General features: G+C 39.5%; 1 protein-coding gene across 1 annotated transcript in view; it reads right to left on the bottom strand.

Moving 5' to 3' along the window:
* Positions 1 to 18256, bottom strand: part of abca4a (ATP-binding cassette, sub-family A (ABC1), member 4a) — a 46661-nt gene extending 28405 nt beyond the window's left edge. Inside the window, exons 1-11 of the mRNA XM_037694156.1 lie at positions 18192 to 18256; positions 17900 to 18014; positions 17673 to 17766; positions 16409 to 16550; positions 16151 to 16290; positions 13888 to 14015; positions 13246 to 13443; positions 7485 to 7574; positions 5497 to 5731; positions 5281 to 5420; positions 740 to 856 (exon numbers count right to left, since the gene is read on the bottom strand). Of these exons, the coding sequence (XP_037550084.1) occupies positions 740 to 856; positions 5281 to 5420; positions 5497 to 5731; positions 7485 to 7574; positions 13246 to 13443; positions 13888 to 14015; positions 16151 to 16290; positions 16409 to 16550; positions 17673 to 17766; positions 17900 to 17965 (1350 nt within the window). The 5' untranslated portion in view covers positions 17966 to 18014; positions 18192 to 18256. The remainder of the gene's footprint in view (positions 1 to 739; positions 857 to 5280; positions 5421 to 5496; positions 5732 to 7484; positions 7575 to 13245; positions 13444 to 13887; positions 14016 to 16150; positions 16291 to 16408; positions 16551 to 17672; positions 17767 to 17899; positions 18015 to 18191) is intronic.
* Positions 18257 to 18475: the final 219 nt, after the last annotated feature.

The raw sequence follows: 18475 nt of genomic DNA, 5'->3' as shown, positions 1-18475 counted from the left end.
AGGATAAAATAACTTTATTTATCACCCAACAAAGTTCAGTCAGGTCATCTGGATGGTTTCTGTTTTTTGTTGAGACGTTTTGTCCTTCATCCAAAGGACTTCATCAGTCCAAGGAGCCACAAACAAACTCAGTCCCACAAGCAGCACGCTCATAGCGGACCAACCAGTTTGTTGGTGATAAGATGGCCTCTGGGGCCTGCCCTCTCCCCTGTCGACTCCTCTGAGGCAGCCATAGCCAAAGTGGTTCAAAACATCAAAGTTCATGCTCAATAATCCAGGTAAAAAAATCCAAAAATGTTCAATCATGTCATTTTTTTACCTGGACGATTTCTTTTGTTGTTGTTGTTGTTGAGAGGTTTTGTCCTTCATCCAAAGGACTTCATCAGTCCAAGGAGTCACAAACCAACTCAGTCCCCAGTCAAGTGGGCTGCTTGTGGGACTGAGTTTGTTTCTGGCTCCTCAGAATGATGAAGTTCTTTGGATGAAGGATGAAATGTCTCAACAAAAAATAAACTGTCCAGATGACCTGACTCAACTTTGCTGGATTATTTTTTTAACCTGGATTATTGAGCATGAACTTTGATGTTCATTTATCACCATTTTGTATTAAATATCTTCTGGGTGGCAGCCACAAGACAGATCATCATCTTTCACCACTCATGTCTCGTGAAATTATTGTTTGTGCTGCAAAATGACAAAACTACTATTTTCATTCAACCAAACTGCGCTGTTGTCCCACCCGAATCATCTTGACTTGGACTCCATCTTGAAAAAAAGCCCAGATCTGGGGAGCCACTTCCTCCCAGGCTTTCCCCATCGTCCTCAGCCTTTCCAGCTCCTCAAATGTGGTGTTTGCCTAAGAACAGAAATAAAAGATGTGAAGTCAAATATGGAACAATTTCACTCGCACTGAGTTTACGGAAGAGGTTGTTGGCAGGTGGACACCAAAGGGGAACCCAGGGGAGGCAATGGCCCTCCCTTGGATTGTGCTATACCTCAACTAGTTTTACAGATACTTAACTAAAATTTGGTGTCGTAGTAGCTGAAAGTGATTCCCCTCTCATACTTTGAGCGCTAACATGTCAGTGCTATCAGGTGTTTGCTTAAGACTTGGGCATAAAAGACAGCCAGTGATACGCATTCCTTCAAAAACTGTTAGTTTCTTTTTGTCCCCTGTTGCAAAGAGAAGAGGCAAATTTTAAATCCTGCTTTTCGTGCTCTCCATCCTGTGAGCTAGGTAACTTGAAAAATAATTGAAATTCTGATTTTCGTTTTGGTGTGTGTCTGCATCTAGATCACTATCAAAAGTTGGGTTGCCACATCAAAATTAAAACTGGCCGCTACCATATATATGTAATCCAGCCACCCTAATCATCTGAGGAAACTATGCTTTCTAGTTTTTATATTGCTTAGAAGTATAGCTGTCTCAAATGATTTGGGTAGCCAAAGATTGATCTGTGGTGGTCAAGGCCACCATTGGCCACCTCCTGGCTCCACCATTGCACCAGATGGGGGATAAAATTGCTTGAATATCTTGCACCAATCCCCATTCTGCAGTATTTTTGTAATAGCCAATTTGGTTTAGCCAATGGGCAGCACGGTGGCGCAACTGGTAGAGCTGCTGCCTCTCAGCGAGCAGGTCCTTGGTTCAAACCTCGGTCCAGGGACCCTTCTGGGTGGAGTTTGCATGTTCTCTCCGTGCATGTGTGGGTTTCCTCCGAGTACTCCAGTTTCTTCCCACAGACCAAAAACATGCATGTTAGGCTGATTGATAACTCTAAATTGTCCCTAGGTGTGAGTGAGAGAGTGAATGGTTGTTTGTCTCGTTTGTCTCTATGTGGCCCTGTGATGGACTTGCGACCCGTCCAGGGTGCACCCCGCCCCTCGCACAGTGATTGCTGGACATGGGCACCGGCGACCCCCGTGACCCAAAATGGAATAAGCGGGTAAAGAAAATGGATGGATGGATGGTTTAGCCAATTTGGTTTTGTTGTTCCATCCAAATGTTATCAACAACCCCATAGAAAAGTTTCCAGAGATGCCAGAGAGGCAGGGGCGGGGGGTGGGAGAGAGACACACACCCAATCCAAACGTCAAACACACACACAGTCAGCCACACAACTCCTAACCTCCTGCTTACATACCATTCCCACATTAGACTTTGTGAAAACCAGCTTTGCAAAAACAACACGCGCATTCACACACAAAACATTCCCTCGAGCCTTTACAGATAACCTGAAACACATGCTTTCAGTGCCAAATCGTCAAATATTTACTGCACGCTTATCGCTCAAACCCTGGGATGTGTACAGTGCTTTGTGTGGCGCGGGCCCAAGGTTGGCTCTTTCAGCATTCAGCCATGTGCAGTGGGGGATGAAAGCACTCAAGAGTACACCCAATTAAACGCCTTCCTCTTGTGTGTGTCTGATTCCGGGTGACAATGGGGACAATGGAGCTGGGGTGACAATGGAGGCCGTTGGTGACAACCGGCTGAATGAGTTTGGTGAATCCCAGAGAGGTTCCCACAAATGAGAGCTTCCTCGTTCCTTGAGGCGGTTGCAAACAGCGAGCAACTGGAGCATTCTGAGAGAGGTTTCGTCAGAGAGAGTCAGACCTGAGATGCTGGTTATGAATCAGTTTAAGTAAGAATTAATTAATTAAGGGTGCCACAGTATAAACTTTGAGGTACTAATTAATAGATCAGAAAATGTACCTATTTACAACAATGGGATTTTGACTATTCGAGTGATAAAAGCTTGAAGCTCTGTAGCTCAGACAGACCTCAGCAGAAATATCATTTAAAATTTAAACGAGACTCAGAAAGTTGGACTTTTCATGGCTGAACTGGTATTTTGACATCAATGATTTTGACACAATCAAAGTTACAGTTTTATAATTTTGCAACCATTTATTATAGAATGTTCACCTTAAAGTTTGATGATTTGATGACTTCGGAGCAAACAAATTCCTCTTACGTCCACAAAATTTACATTTGTTTTTTACAGTTTAGACAATAAAATATAGGTACCTTCGTTTAACCATTGTGTCTCCGATATACTGCAGCAAAAGACTTCCTAAATCTGAAATCTTTGTTTTCCACTTGATTTTCTTACATGTTTGAGGAATAGTTTGAATGCAGTGTATTTAGTTGTATGCAATCTACCACTTCACCACTAGATGTCACTAAACCTCGCAACACGGTACACCCTGGACAGGTCGCAAGTCCATCACAGGGACTCCTTTAGAAGTTTTTTTTATTTATTTACTAGCACACCAATAATGAAAAATTGTTTAACCACATAGGACAAACTGTAGCTGTCAACTGTGATAAAAACAGGTGTCGACAGGACACAGATAAGATCTGGCTGCAGGGATCAGTATTCTACCGGAGCGGTCACATGAGACCACAACGTACCTTTCAAATGGTTCCTCGATAAACTCTGATGGATGACATGAGAGCAGACAGAAGCTGTGATTCTTCTAAAGTAATGGATTAACCTTATGCTCATTACTTTCTCAGTGCAATTAAGATTCTTTCTAAGAAGAGGAAGACAAAGGGGTTATTAAAGGCGAGTTTGGAGGATGTGTGTCTCGTCTTTGAGGAGAGACTTTGGTGGAAGTCCTCGGCGCCAGTGGACTGTGCTGCAGCCGCCACAGTCGAACCGCTTGCGTTCATCCATTATGACCAACCCATCCATGACTGCTCCCCCAACCCACCTCGCATCTTTAAGGCTTTGACGAACACTTATCTCCGTCTAGATACAAAAGGCTGGACACGACATGAAGAAAGCTGATCCCATTGTTCACTGTGTCAGAGTCTCTGCTCCAAAGAAAACCAAAGATATGGACGTCACCAAGGAGCAGAATAGATGTACGGTGGTCATTCATCTAAACCAGACGTGGGCAACATACAGCCTGAGGACCAAAAGTGGCTCTTGGACAATCTCCATCTGGGTCCCAAAACTCTTAATTGAAAAGAAAACAACTTTTGTAAAGGTCCATGAAAACATAAGGAAGTTTAAATTAAACAATACATAAAAACCTTTGGAATAAGGCTTTTTTTGTGTGTGTTTCCAGAACTAGACTGAACCTTGAAGACTCCAGAACTCAAAGATATTACTTTTCCCCATATTTAGGCTAATATATCCTCACAAGAGCTATTTTACAGAAAGTATATCTTTTATATCTACAGTGTATTGTGGGGACATATTTTATTAAGCAAGCTATGCTATGCTACGCTACAACAAGAAAATGCTAGAAAACCTTTTTTTTTTAAAGATATTGCGTCTTAATAAAAATGTATTTTGCAACTCTCTATGCTGCCTTTCTATTGCTTTACATATTTTGATTTGGCCTTTTGGAAAAAATAGTTGCCCACCCCTGATCATAATTGAGTATTTTTTTTTTTAAATACTGTTTTTGCTCCTCAGTCCTGGGGAAACTTGGCTCTCCAAGTTCTACCAAGAATTTAGCCCCACCACATTTTGCCAATCAGCGATGAAGGCGTATTAGACACATTTAACAGCTTAATTCAGATTTTCTGAAGTGAAGTTCAATGGAGTGGTTCTTATCAATTAACATCTTACCTGTTCTAGACAGCTCAAAGTGGATTGCTGCTCCAATCTCTCTTAAAGTGTTTTATAATCATTTTCACTGCAGGCACTCAAATTATAATGATATTACTTACATTATTTCAAATTATACAAAGCATAAATAGCAGCAGCAGCCACTAGCTGTAGCACTTCCCACAGAAATATCATATTTTTTTCTTGGAATAGCAATTTGTAAAATAGATAGTGTAAAATTAAAATAAAATAGAAAACTGTCACCTTCACTAAATGCTTATTAATACAAATTGGTATTTTGTGTTTTTAAGCAATTTATAAAACAGCAGCCAAAAAAAAACTTTTAAAGAATGCATGTAAACAATGCAAAGCAGGAGTACAGATAAGCATTTTTGTGCTCTTTTGGTGTTTAAGGCCTAGTCGACTATTTTTTTTAACTGTTATGTTGTCTATAGGACAATGTTTCCATTGACTGCTATAAAATATTTTGGATTTAAGTTATTTTAAGATGGCTGACATAGCCTTTGAATCAATCCCAGCTGGACCTAGCCATTATTAGCTTGTCACTTCCTGCAGAAACATTAAATATTCTTGCTGGAATGTAAAATTGACGGTAATGCAATAGTTTAAAACACAGCAATTTTATGAATTATGAAATTTTAGATATCAGAGTTGTTTCAAGACAGTGGCGATCCATTTTGATCCAGTTGCTTACATTTCGTACAATCTGCCTGGCAGCCGGTGAGTCCGGAGCATAGAGGATGCGTCCCATCAGCATCGGCTTCACAGACTTCCAAATGATCCTGGTGGCGGGGTTGGACTCCAGCTCTTTCATCAAGTCATTGCAGAAAGGAGCTGGGAAGGAAAGAAGATGTTAAAAACATTATTTCAGCACAAAACTAAACATCTCTCTGAGGGATAATGAACTCACTGGTGCTGTTGTCGTACGTGTAGTCGCCCTCAGCCCCGCCGCTGCTGATACCCAGGAAGGCTTTGTAGTTGTTGTCCTCGTACCAGTTGAAGGACGTGACCCGGGAGAAGGCCCCCTCTGTGTAGCCGCACACCAGGCTGGAGGCGGCGGACATCACCTGCCTGAAGGACAGGTTCTTCTGGAGGAGAGGAGTCACCACCTGGATCAGCTCCTCGAAGCTGCTCCTGCAGAACAACTGAGGAGAAAACAGGCGTAAAGATCAAATCCTCTGAAGCGGGGCTCTGCGGGAAGGTTGTGAACAATTAACATCTTACCTGCTGCAGTTAGCTCTTTGGACGACCTCAGTTTGGAGACATAGACATTCTGACCAGGCTGACAGACTTACAGCTAGTCTGAGCAGGGCTAGTCTTGGAAACAGCCATATAATTCTAAGTGAACAACCACGTAAAGTGAAGTTTATAAAATAACTCTTTCATGAACGGCTGGGAACATTTAAACACACTCAGACTAGCCTTTAGCTCTTCAAACAAGCAAAATGAAACTATGTTTTTCCAAACTGAGGCCGTCTTAAACAGGTAAGATATAAGTTGTCCACAGAACTCTACTTTAAAAGATCTGAACTACTGCTTTAATTAAGAGAATATAATGTAGTGACCTTTAAAGCTAAAGACATTCTGGTAAATTTAAATCCAGTCCAGCTACTGAGGGCCAAACTGGGATTTATCTGAAAGTGGATGAATCACAACTTAATTAACGTAAAATTTTCCTTATGTAAATTCCCAAAGAAACTATATTAAGATCAAGAAGAAGATGAAGGAAAGGAAGGAGAGAAACAAGAAGAAGGAAAACTGTGTCAAAAAGACTAAAGATCCTCGTCATTAGATTAAACAGAGCCGTCAGCCGTACACAAGCCATGAAGCCAGAAGAAGATAAAGGTGAAAGAGCAAAAAAGTATAAAAAGAGAAGGTGAAGAACCAGAAGAAAAAAATGGGAAAAGAAGAAGGAAGAATAGAAGAGGAAGGAGGAAGAGTAAAAGAAGAAGAACAAAAAACAAGAACAAGAAGAACAAGAACAACAAAAAGAACAAGAAGAACAACAACAAGAACAACAACAAAAAGAAGAAGAACAACAACAACAAGAAGAAGAACAACAACGAAAAGAAGAAGAACAAGAAGAAGATATGGTATGCACTCATTTTTGGATCCTGAAAAAATGAAAGTGGGCCAAACATCAAATTCATTTAGAAATCAACTTCTTGTAGCATTTTAGCCCTAACTATTACATAAACATAAAAACATGGATAAAAATAATATAATTACTGACAAAGTTCTTAAATATGTAACAGTCCAGATTTGAACCAGTAACAGATTTGAACCAGTAACATGGAGGACATGAGCTTTTATTTTGTTGGTTTTAATGATGAAAAACGTGTATTGCCCTCTCTTCTTTGAAGAATTTGACCTCCTTCCTGCTCTGCTTTATGAAAAAGAACCGAGTTGAATAGATCTTCTGCTTCAAGTCCTGGCAGAGATAAGCATCTGAACAACAGGATGTCTCACTAATGTCTCATGGAAACAGTTACATCTAGAATAAATGTAAAACTAGACGGCAGCTGCAGAAAAACTCAAATCCTGATATTTACCCACCATTCGCAGCTGGTAGATGGGACTACACTGACCCTGGCATTAATGCTTAAGAATGCAGATGCAGAAAATGTGCATAGGCAGAAAAAAACGATTAGTTTAAACAGATAAACCTGTCGCTGCAGAGTGGGTCATTCAGTGATGAGATATCCGTCTTATTTTATGTTCAACGAGTCTTCCTCTTACTCGCAGGAAAATATCTCCCCACTGTCTGTTTACGTAAAAACTCAGGCAAGAGGAAGCAACTGTTTCCTGCCAGCTAAAATTAGGAAGCGGTGAACTTTTGAATGGGAGCTACCAAAAAAATAACAATAATTAAAATAATCACAATAACGTCTCTTTTACCTCTTGCAGTTTGTCTGAGGCGTCAGAGACAACCCGGACCCAGAAGCGAATGTTGATGCCATCGGAAGACTCGTCTAGAACGCGAGGGAGCTACGAGGAAACACAAATTTGAGTTAAATTAGTTACGTTTTGCTAATTTTCCTTCGCATTTAAGTGAAAATATTTAAATTTTAACAGTGAATCGGCAGCAGTGCCTCAATTTTCACAAACCGAAAGGTCTTCCAAACAAAAATGTAAGGATTGAAACAATGTTTAAACATGCGAGTTGTAAAATTTGGTTAAAACTGCATCCAGTAGAGTCACCATGGTAACCACACACCCGTGTCTCTCACTCCCTGATTGTACTCGAGAGAGGCAGACGAGTCGAAAGACCCTTCACTTCTTGTTTTGAAGAAGAACGAGCTAAGACAGACGTTTGTGGCTTTTGATGGGATTTGAGAGAAAACCACCAGTTTCATAGCAGTGAGAGACGTACGGTAGGTGATAAAGGACAAAACTGTTTATGTCTGGATTTATAACTTGTATATGAACTAAAGAAAAGTGGTGAGAAGCAAATGGCATGACATCCTAGATGCTAATAAGTTGAGCATTCGATGGAAAAATCTCCATCTATCCATCTTGTTCTGGAGTTGGGAGGTCCAGACATCTCTTTCCGATGACACCTTCTCCAGCTATTCTGACCAGCTGAGAGACATAGTTGCTTCAGCATGTCCTGAGCCATCTCCGGGGTTTCCTCCTAGTCAGACATGCCTGTAGAACCTCCCTAGGGACATGTCCAGGGTCCATCCTTACCAGATGCCTGAACCACCGCAACTGGCACCTCTGGATGTGGAGGGGCAGCAGCTATACTTTGAGTCTCTCCTGGAGAACTAAACTTCTCATCCTGTCTCTAAGGAAGAGTCCAGCTTTCCAGTGGAGAAAACTTATTTAGACCACTTTTATCCACGATCTAGTTCTTTTGGTCACTACTCAAAGTTTGTGACCATAGGTGATGGTAGGAACATAGACAGGTAAACAAAGAGCTTCTCCTTGCAGCTCTGCTCCCTCTTCACCACAACGGACCATTACAGAGTACGCAATACTGCTGAAGCTGCACTGATAATGATCTGTCTGTCGATCTGACACTCCATTCTTCCCTCCCTCATGAACAAAACCTCGAGCTGACAGGCCAGAGTAAGAGCGAATCAGAAAAATACTATGGTGGACAGAGGATAACAAGGAGCTCAGTGTCCAACATCCAGACAAAGTTTTTGAGAGCCCCACCATTGAGCAACTGGTGACTGGACCTCTACCCAAGGAGTCAGGCTCAGTCTGAATGAGTTACATGGGTTTGCCTTCCTGAGGGCCCACCACCTGCAGTAGGGGTCATACGGGTCATGTGCCATGGATGGTAGCTGAAGGTAGGGGCCTTGGAGCTTTGACCCTGGCAAAGCTAGCTCTCCAAAAACCCTCTTAAAGTGTGATTGTATGGGGAAAATTCTCAAAGTTTGTTGCAAATATTGTTAACGTTTGAGTCGCAAAATGTATTTGCTACCAAAAGTCATGTTACGCTATTCCCGATCAAACCACGTTTAGATTTATAATTTGTATATTGTACAGAATAGTCGTGAGGGTGCTTTGGCGTTTTTGAATGAATAAACATGACAAGGTGGAAAACATCTGGAAAAATGACCCAATTGTGTGTTCCTTATCGCTTTCCCATATCTCGAGGACCACTTTGGTTTTCCAAAAAAGCTCCCAGAAAGCTCAGAAGACAATGGGATGAAGGTTCAGGAAGCTGCGCGAGGCTGAGACGCTCCGTTTTCATCGGAAACATCCTTCCTCCCTTCTATCTCAGCGAGTCGGCGGGAAACTTCTTCCATTAATAATATTTGAAGCCAGAGCGCTCTGTGGCCACAGCTGTTCTGAACCTAGAACCTCTCAATGGAAAGAAAAACACAAGACATGCTGGTGCTGAAGGGTTTAGCTGCTACAGGGTTACTGAGGCACCCTGGGCCGGGTCCATGGTCCTGGTTGAGGACGAGGTAGACTCTTGATGTCTGACTCATCGAGGCTTTTGTTTATTCATTTCTAAACACAGCAGCTAATAATAGAAAGAGGTCTAAACTGTTTGTTCAGCTCGTTGTCTCTGCTTATTGAAGCAGAAGCACTTTCCCAGTTGAGTCTTTTGGTCGTTCCTAAAGTGGTTAGAGACTGATTTTTTATTAAAACAATCCAATTTAAAAATAAAATATGAATTCACTGTGATTCCTGAAATCATTTGATGAAGTTTAATGAAAAAGCTGAAAGTGTGTTAAGCAAAAAAAAAAAAAAACTAACCAAAAAAAAAAACAATAGGCGAGCTAATGGTTAATAAAAGTAGCTAAATACTAGCTAAAAGCATAAAAAGCTTAGCTAAAAAAATTTAAAGCAGCAAGAGGCTAGCTAAAACCTAGAAGTACCAAATTGTTAGTTAAAAAATAAAATATCAAAAGTCTAAATAGAAGCATAAAAAGTCTACATAAAAACTAAAGGTAGTAACACTAGCTAAAATCAGCATATGTTAGCTAAAAGCTAAAAATAATAAAAGGCTGGCTAAAAAAATAATAATAATTAAATGCTTAAAGTTGCTACATGTTGGAAAACAGCTAAAAGTAAAAAATGCTAGCTAAAACTTAAAAGTACCAAAAGACTGGCTAAAAACTAAAAGTAGCTAAATACAAGCTAAAAGCAGCATAGTTTAACTAAAAGCTAAAGGCAATAAAAGTCTGATAAAAATAACAAGAAGCCAAGTAAAACTAAAAGTAGCTCAATGCTAGCAAACAGTCTAAATCAGCTACATGCTAAGTAAAGTAGCAAAACACTTGATAAAAGCAGCAAAAAGATGCACAAAAGTGCAAAAAATTTAAAGCAGCAGGAGGCTAACTAAAACCTAAAAGCAGGCTAAAAAGTAAGAAAAGCCTAGCTAAAAGTAACAAAATACTAGCTAGATGCTAAAAGTAGCAGAAGGGTAACAAAACACCAGCTAAATGCAGCATAGGTTAGGTAAAACTAATAAAAGGTTAGCTAACAACAAATAAGACGCCAGCTAAAAATAACAAAACATTAGCAAAAATCAAATGTGCAAAATGCTAGCAAAAGAAAAAATGCAAGCAAACTAATTACAGGTCGCAAAATGTTAGCAAATAGCTGAAAGTATCAAAAGGCTGGCTAAAAGCTAAAATAATGTTCAATTCCCAACTCCTACTACAGTTTTGAAAATAATAGCATAAAAAAACACTAAAGCATGAAGCTCCACTGGGTCTAATGGGTATACCCTTCAGCATTTACTCTGAAAGTTTCTAGTTGTGCCCCACCATGCTGGTTTTTAAATGGTATGAACATAATGCCTTGTTTACACGTGCGGCATTTCCTTGAAAACATCTGCTCCACCCTCTGAGTCAGAGGTCTAAAAAAGCTTAAAAATAAAAGCTCCTGTTTATCCGTTCTGTCAGCTGATTTAAACCTGCTGTGTGTCTGATAACAGGACGAATAACAAGATGTGTGACAGGATGAGTTTTCACTCAACTTGTGAAGGAGTATTCATTGTGTGAATCCTTATAAATCATTCCCACAATTGAGATCTGTTTTTCTTCAGTATATTTTTCGGCACGTAACTCGTTCCGCAGATTTTGTAATATTTCAACAATTAATTTATCCAATTGTTCAACTCATTCAGGACATTCCTGCTATGACCTTTGGTAATTGTGCAATTTTTATTCTTTGAAACTTTTGGCCATGTTTTTCTCATTGAAAATGAATGGAGCCCTGTTCAAATCATGTAAAACCTGCTTTTGCTTCCTACTTCAGCACTTTTATGCTAATAAGACTACTAAGAATAATTCTGCCATGTTTTTTGATGATATAGGCTACTGCTCTTCTAATGCAAATTTTGCTTTGTTAATGCTAATTCAGCCCTGGTAATGCAAATTTTTATATGGTAAAGCTAATTCTGCCCTGTTTTTTATTTATTTATTTATTTATTTTTTCTTTTTTTTTTTCTATTGTTTTAATTTTTTTAATTGTTTCCTGCCAGTGCTACATTTACCCTGTTTTGTGCTAGCAATCTTCCCTGCTAATATTAATGCTACTTAGCTTATGTTAATTCTATATAATGTTTTTTGGTAATTCTACCCTGTTCTTTACTACTTCTGCCTTGTTTTCATGCAAATCTTGCTCTGTTTTATGCTAATTCTGCCCTTCTCTTTGTTAATTCTACCCTGCTTTATGCTAATTCAACCCTGCTTTTTGCTCATTCTGCCCTGTTTTATGCTTCTTCTGCCCTGTTCTTTGCTATTTCTACCCTGCTTTATGCTAATTCTACCCTGCTTTTTGCTCATTCTGCCCTGTTTTATGCTTCTTCTGCCCTGTTCTTTGCTAATTCTGCATGGTTTTCATGCAAATCCTGCTGTTTTTTGCTAATTCTGCCCTGCTCTTTGTTAATTCTACCCTGCTTTATGCTAATTCTACCCTGCTTTATGCTAATTCTACCCTGCTTTTTGCTCATTCTTCCCTGTTTTATGCTTCTTCTGCCTTGCTATTTGCTAATCCTGCCCTGCTTTATGCTACTTCTACCCTGCTTTATGCTAATTATACCCTGCTTTATGCTAATTCTACCCTGCTTTTTGCTCATTCTTCCCTGTTTTATGCTTCTTCTGCCTTACTATTTGCTAATCCTGCCCTGCTTTATGCTACTTCTACCCTGCTTTATACTAATTCTACCCTGTTTTATGCTAATTCTTCCCTGTTTTATGCTTCTTCTGCCTCGCTATTTGCTAATCCTGCCCTGCTTTATGCTACTTCTACCCTGCTTTATACTAATTCTACCCTGCTTTATGCTAATTCTACCCTGCTTTTTGCTCATTCTTCCCTGTTTTATGCTTCTTCTGCCTTGCTATTTGCTAATCCTGCCCTGCTTTATGCTACTTCTACCCTGCTTTATGCTAATTCTACCCTGTTTTATGCTAATTCTTCCCTGTTTTATGCTTCTTCTGCCTTGCTATTTGCTAATCCTGCCCTGCTTTATGCTACTTCTACCCTGCTTTATACTAATCCTACCCTGTTTTATGTTAATTCTTCCCTGTTTTATGCTTCTTCTGCCCTGTCCTTTGCTAATCCTAACATGTTTTTTTGCTAATTCTGCCCTACTTTTTGCTAATGTGCTACGTTTAACATTTATCTAGGTTATTTTAGTGTTCTACTAGCTTTTTACTACTTTTACTTCATAGCAAGTGTTGCTCTGCTTACTAGTAATGGTTTGTTACTTCTCGCTCTTAGCTAGTATTTTCTTGCCCCTTTTTTTGGCTACGTTTCGCTACTTCGGCTTTTTCTTTTTTCAAACAAACTTTTTACTGCATCTTTTTTTGTCATTTTTCTGCTGTTTTAGTTTTTTGTTGATCTTTCAGTTTCATCTTACCAGTTTTCAGCTATTGATGTATTTCAAGTAAGCTTTAGTTTTTTTATAATAGCATTCAGCTAAATCAATCAGCAATTAGTCTACACACTGCATTTCTGAGGGAAATACAAATTTCTTTTGTTGATTTTTGTGACAGAGGTAGAGCCAGACAAAAAATTTAAACAAATATGATTAATTTTCTTTCCTGAAACTATTGTATTTATCATAATAATCAATTTAATAATCATAATTATCAATTTCAGATGTTTTGAAATCTGAGTTGGTAAATTATTTTTATCCTCATTGCTGATTCAAAATGAACATATATCCGAACAGATGAGGGCTGACCAGTCGGAGGAGTTTGAAGAAGTCCACGTTGGCGTAGAACCGGTCCTCGATGACCTGCAGCCTCTGCGGTTTCAGGACGCACATGGCGTTCCGGACAGCGTAGAGCCCTCTGTGGCTGGAGAATACCAGGAATCGCTCCAGGAGGTCGAGGCTGCAGGCGATGTCCTTCAAACGCAAGTCTGGGACACCGAAGGCGAACTGAAGACAGAGGACAAGGGTCGGCTTTAAACAGGGACATGAGTGTTCAGGTCTGGATACTTTGAGCTTGTTAATCAAAAACTGTTTAGTTGATAAAACTCAACTGGGTACAAAAAATATTTATAGGAGTTTCTCAGTCCCAGCTGATGAAAATATCCCCACCCCATGATGCTGCCGCCACCGTGCTCCAGTGGGGATGGTGTCAGCTGTTGTTTTTGATGGACAAAATGTCCAATTTTCTTCTCATTTGACCACAGTAAGAAATTCCAAATGATCAAATTTATATTTTATCACCTGCCACCAAAACATAAGGTGATCATGTTTTTACTGGTGTCTTGGCGTGTGCATCGCCCACCTTTCGTCTCTTGGCAGCAAGCACCAAAAGCATTTATTCTTGTTTGTTCCATTCTCAGGTCCCCTCGGGGCCTTCTCGGGTGTTTCTACCTGTTCAGGCCTGATCCGGGCTTTAAGGAGCTGATCCACAACAGACTCCGTCAGAGGAACGTCTCGCAGCAGGAATGACGTAAGGGTTTCGTCGTCCTTCAGGATCGTCTCCACCTCCACCCCTCCACCTGCCAAAACACACGGGGGCGGATATGTTTAACGGGAACTGTGAACGCTGCCAAGTTTCCCACTGGAACCACGAAGAGGAACAACTGGTCAAGTGGGGAGTAAACTGGATTCTTATGAACATTCAGGACAAGTCATAACAAGAGGGGTTTAGATGGAACTCACTGCAGTATCGAGAAGAGTATGGAGTGCCATTTGTAAAGTTACACAGTCAAAAATTAACTGAAATATTTTGGTTTATTTAGACTTCATAAGAATTTTTTTTTCAAAATCATATGTATTTTCACCATGTTATTCATACATTTATAAATATCATAGTTTCAAAATAAATGTTTAATTTACAAGCTAAATATTTAAATTACAAACCAAATACTTAACATGCAAGTTGAATATTTAGTTATTAAACTAAATATTTAGGCGTAAATTAAATATTTAGGTGTAAATTAAAAATTTAGGCGTAAATTAAATATTTAGGCGTAAATTAAATATTTAATTTCAAAGCTAAATATTTATTTTCAAAACTAAACAGTTAATTTCCAAACTAAATATATATTGTTCATGCTAAATATTTAGTTTCCGAACTAAACATTTAAGTTATATGCTAAACATTTAATTCCTAAACTAAATATTTAATTGGTTAACTAAATATTTAGCTCAAACCTAAATATTTATTTTCCAAGCTAAACATTTACTTTCCAAAATAAATATTTGATTTACTAACTAAATATTTAGCTAGGACATAAATATTTAACTTGCAAGCTAAATGTTTAGCTAGTAAGTTAAATATTTAGGTCAGAGCTAAATATTTAACTTGCAAGCTGAATATTTAGCTAAATTTAGCTAGCAAGTTAAATATTTGGGTCCGAGCTAAATATTAGTTAGAAATTTAAATATTTATTTTGGGAATTAAATGTTTAGTTTGGAAAATAAATATTTAGGTCCAAGCTAAATATTTAGTTAGCAAATTAAATATTTATTTTAGAAATTAAATGTTTAGCTTGGAAAATAAATATTTAGGTTTGAGAACATGTTACTAATTAGTTAATAAGGTCTTTATAACTTTGCATGGTGTACCTTTAATATATCTGGAAAACTGCCAGAATAAACTCTTCCAAATCTTTTATTACAGTTCAGGAGAACCTTTTATTTGTTTGTTTTTATTTCCAATGAGTCTCTGTAAGTTGGAACAACCGGATTTGTATGAACCTGTATTGTTGACGTGTTGTAACAAGCTGGGTTCAATGAAGGAATTTGAAAGAAGGCTACGGCTATTAAAGAAAACTTCCCCACTTGACTCAGTTTTATCCTTCCCTCTGGCCTGCCCGCGCTTGAGTCTGGTTTACTTTGCAGGACAAAGTGAACATCTGGCCTGTGTCCAGGTTCTGCACCCCGCTGATCCCGCCTGGAGCGGCCCAACAAACGAGCTGGGTTGTAAAAACTGGGAGCGAGTTGGATTTTAACGACCGGGAGATCATCGCTGAAGCTAACGGAGCTCTGCGATCCATCCTGGATCCTAAACTGATTCAGTACTCTGGACTCAGGAGGAATAGTGTTCTCTAATCTGTCTGTTAGCAAAATATCTCATTAACCACTAGTTGGATTTTAATGAAATGGTCAGAATGGAGTCACTTGATAAGCATCTACAAATAATTGATCTTATGAATCAACCTGATTAAAGATGGCTGCCATAGTTAATAATAAAAAAAATACTGTAGTTAATTTTACATCTATTTATTTAAAATTAGGTGGTAGTAGCTGAGAATCATCCCCAACACATAGTGTGAGTGCTAACATATCATGCTTGATAGCAGTACCAACAAAAATAAGCAAATGCTTTTATTTTGGCGAGCAGTTTTAGTGGAAGTTGGGTTATTTTCAAGATTTGACCAAAACTACGATCTTTTAGAGTTCTTTACAAAAGTTGTGAACAGTTAATATCTTACCTGTTGTGGATAACTACATAAATGATTTGCATTTTGTAAAGCATGTCACCTGCTACCTTCTAACTAAACTCATCATAGGTTTGGGTCAAACTTTAATAAAATAACACATACTTCCTCTATGATGGCTCACCAAAATAAAAGCATTAGCCTGTGTTTGTTGTAGCAGGATGCTAATGAAAGCCTGGAGCACTGACCTGAGACCTGTTCGGGGCGGGTGCGCAGCGTCTCCATGAAGTCGCTCATGGTGCTCAATTCCCTCCAGAGGCGGCCGACCTGCAGGAACTCCGGGTCACTGAGAAGAAGCTCCTGAGCATCCGAGTAGAACCGAGCCAAGCTGAGGGCAAAGGTCAGGAAAAGGTCACACCAGACACCTGTGGCTCTTTGATTCTCTAATCTACCTTTAAATGTTTAATGATAATTTACGACCTCGGGTCTAAAGTTCTGAGGCTTACATGGAGTTGTTGTAGTTGGACACCAGGCCAGGAGACTCTCCTCGGGTCTGGAACTGGAAGCAGGGGTTGTTGGCGTTACAGAAGATCCCCTGGATCCACGGCAGGACTCCAGCTGACGGCATGGCCTTGTTCGGGAAGTGACCTGAGAGAGCAGATGCTGTCAAAGGGATAGTTCAGATCTTTTAATGTGAGGTGGTTGTAGGCAGCTCTTTGATGAACCTCATATTGGAGGAACAGAGTTCAACGATGAGTCAGCAAGAATCACACTTTTATTTTCCTGAACCTTTTCCTACTTTTCAAAGTATTTATTTACAAATATTTTAGCGTTTAGCTAGCCTTTTTCTACTTTGACTTTTAGCTACTGTTCTGAGACTTTTAGCTGGGCTTTTGCTTATTTTAGGATTTCAGCTAACCTTTGTAAATTTTAGCTTTGAGCTATCCTTTACTACTTTTAGCTTTTTGTTAGCCTTTTGCTTTTTTAGTTTCTGGTCAACATTTAGCAGGTTTTAGTTTTTAACTAGCCTTTTGTTACTAGCTTTTAGGTAGGCTTTTGTCATTTTTAGCTTTTAGTGAGGCTTCTTGTAATTTTAGCTAGTGATGCACCACTTTTAACTTTAGCTGCACTTTATCTACTTGAGCTTAGAGTTAACCTTTTGGTGCATTTAGCTAGACTTGCCGTTTTCAGCTAGTATTTACTTCTTTGAGTTTTTTTTAACCCTTTTGCTACTTTTAGCTTCTAGGTAGCTTCTGATACTTTCAGCTAACCTTTTGTTGCGTCTAGCCATAGTTTGCTACTTTAGGCTTTGAGCTTGCCTTCTGTATCTTTTAGCTTTTAGTTAGGCTTCTTTTAATTTTAGCTTCTAGCTAGCATTATGCTACTTTTCTCTTTTACCTACATTTTACTCCTTTACTTCAGAGCTAACCTTTTGTTGCCTTTAGCTAATTTTTTCCGATTTTAGCGTTTGCTTATTTGAGCTTTTCACGACCCTTTGCTACTTTTATCTTTTAGGTATTTTCTGATACTTTTAGCTAACCGGTTGAGGCAATTATGTAGCTCAATGCTACTTTCAGGATATAGCTAGTTTTTATTTTTTAGCTTTAAAGAAATCTGTTTCTTCAGCATATTTCTGCAGCAATCATTCAGCCCGAGCTACAGCTACAGCTAGCTGTGTTAGCTCGTTAATCTGGTCAGAAATAAACTCTTTCTCCAAACTGAGTTTTTTTCAAAGAGCCATCTACAACAGGTAAGATGTTAACGGCTCACATTCGTGTTGACGGTAGAGCGGGTTGACTCTCCTCAGCCACACCAGACCCATGAACAGAACCACGGGCCACATGATCTCCACGAGGAAGCGGATCTGGTAGAACAACAAGCAGGGGGGGCATCTGATGATGACTATTTTCACTAAAATCTTTCTATTAGTTCATGAGATATTTTGCTAACAGACACAAACATGATGGCCCGCCTTACAGCGGCGATGATGATTTTACCCTTTGTCTCCTGCGGATGGTCCAGTTCTTCCACAGCAGGAGTCTCACCTGTCTTCCTGACCCCATGACACCTCCCTTTCCACCCCCTCAGGGGGCCCGGCTCCGGCCCGCAAACCTGCGTTCAACCAGTCACAGACCCGGGGGCCCGTCACGGATCCGTCTTACCTTCTGTTACACAAACTTCTATTTCATTAATAAGCTGCTGTAACAATTAGCCATGGATACCTTCACGCACAATGTCGGTATCCATGGCAACTGCCTCACTAGATCTACATCAGTTTGGATCACTCACCTCAGACGGACGTGGATAAACTCTGGGTGAATAAAACCATCGTAACAGCAGGATTTCTCCGGAGCGTGGCTGCTAACGCAGCTTGTTCTCAGACCTCGTGAATGGATAATCCGATTGATTTAATCCATTTTCTCAGGGCTGGGAGGAGGCTCGCAGACCTCCTCCGTTTCTCCTGAACCCAACAGGATGCTGTAATCCAGCCTCATTCATGAACATTAAATTAAAACTTTTATTGTCGCCAACACTTTTTCCTGTGTCTGTTGGCATAATATCTCACAAACCAC

This window comes from Nematolebias whitei, chromosome 20 (assembly GCF_014905685.2).
Source record: "Nematolebias whitei isolate Nwh7 chromosome 20, NemWhi1, whole genome shotgun sequence".
NCBI lineage: Eukaryota > Metazoa > Chordata > Actinopteri > Cyprinodontiformes > Rivulidae > Nematolebias > Nematolebias whitei.
The sequence above is the reverse complement of the archived record's forward strand: the minus strand, read 5'-3'. Positions and strand labels throughout refer to the sequence as shown.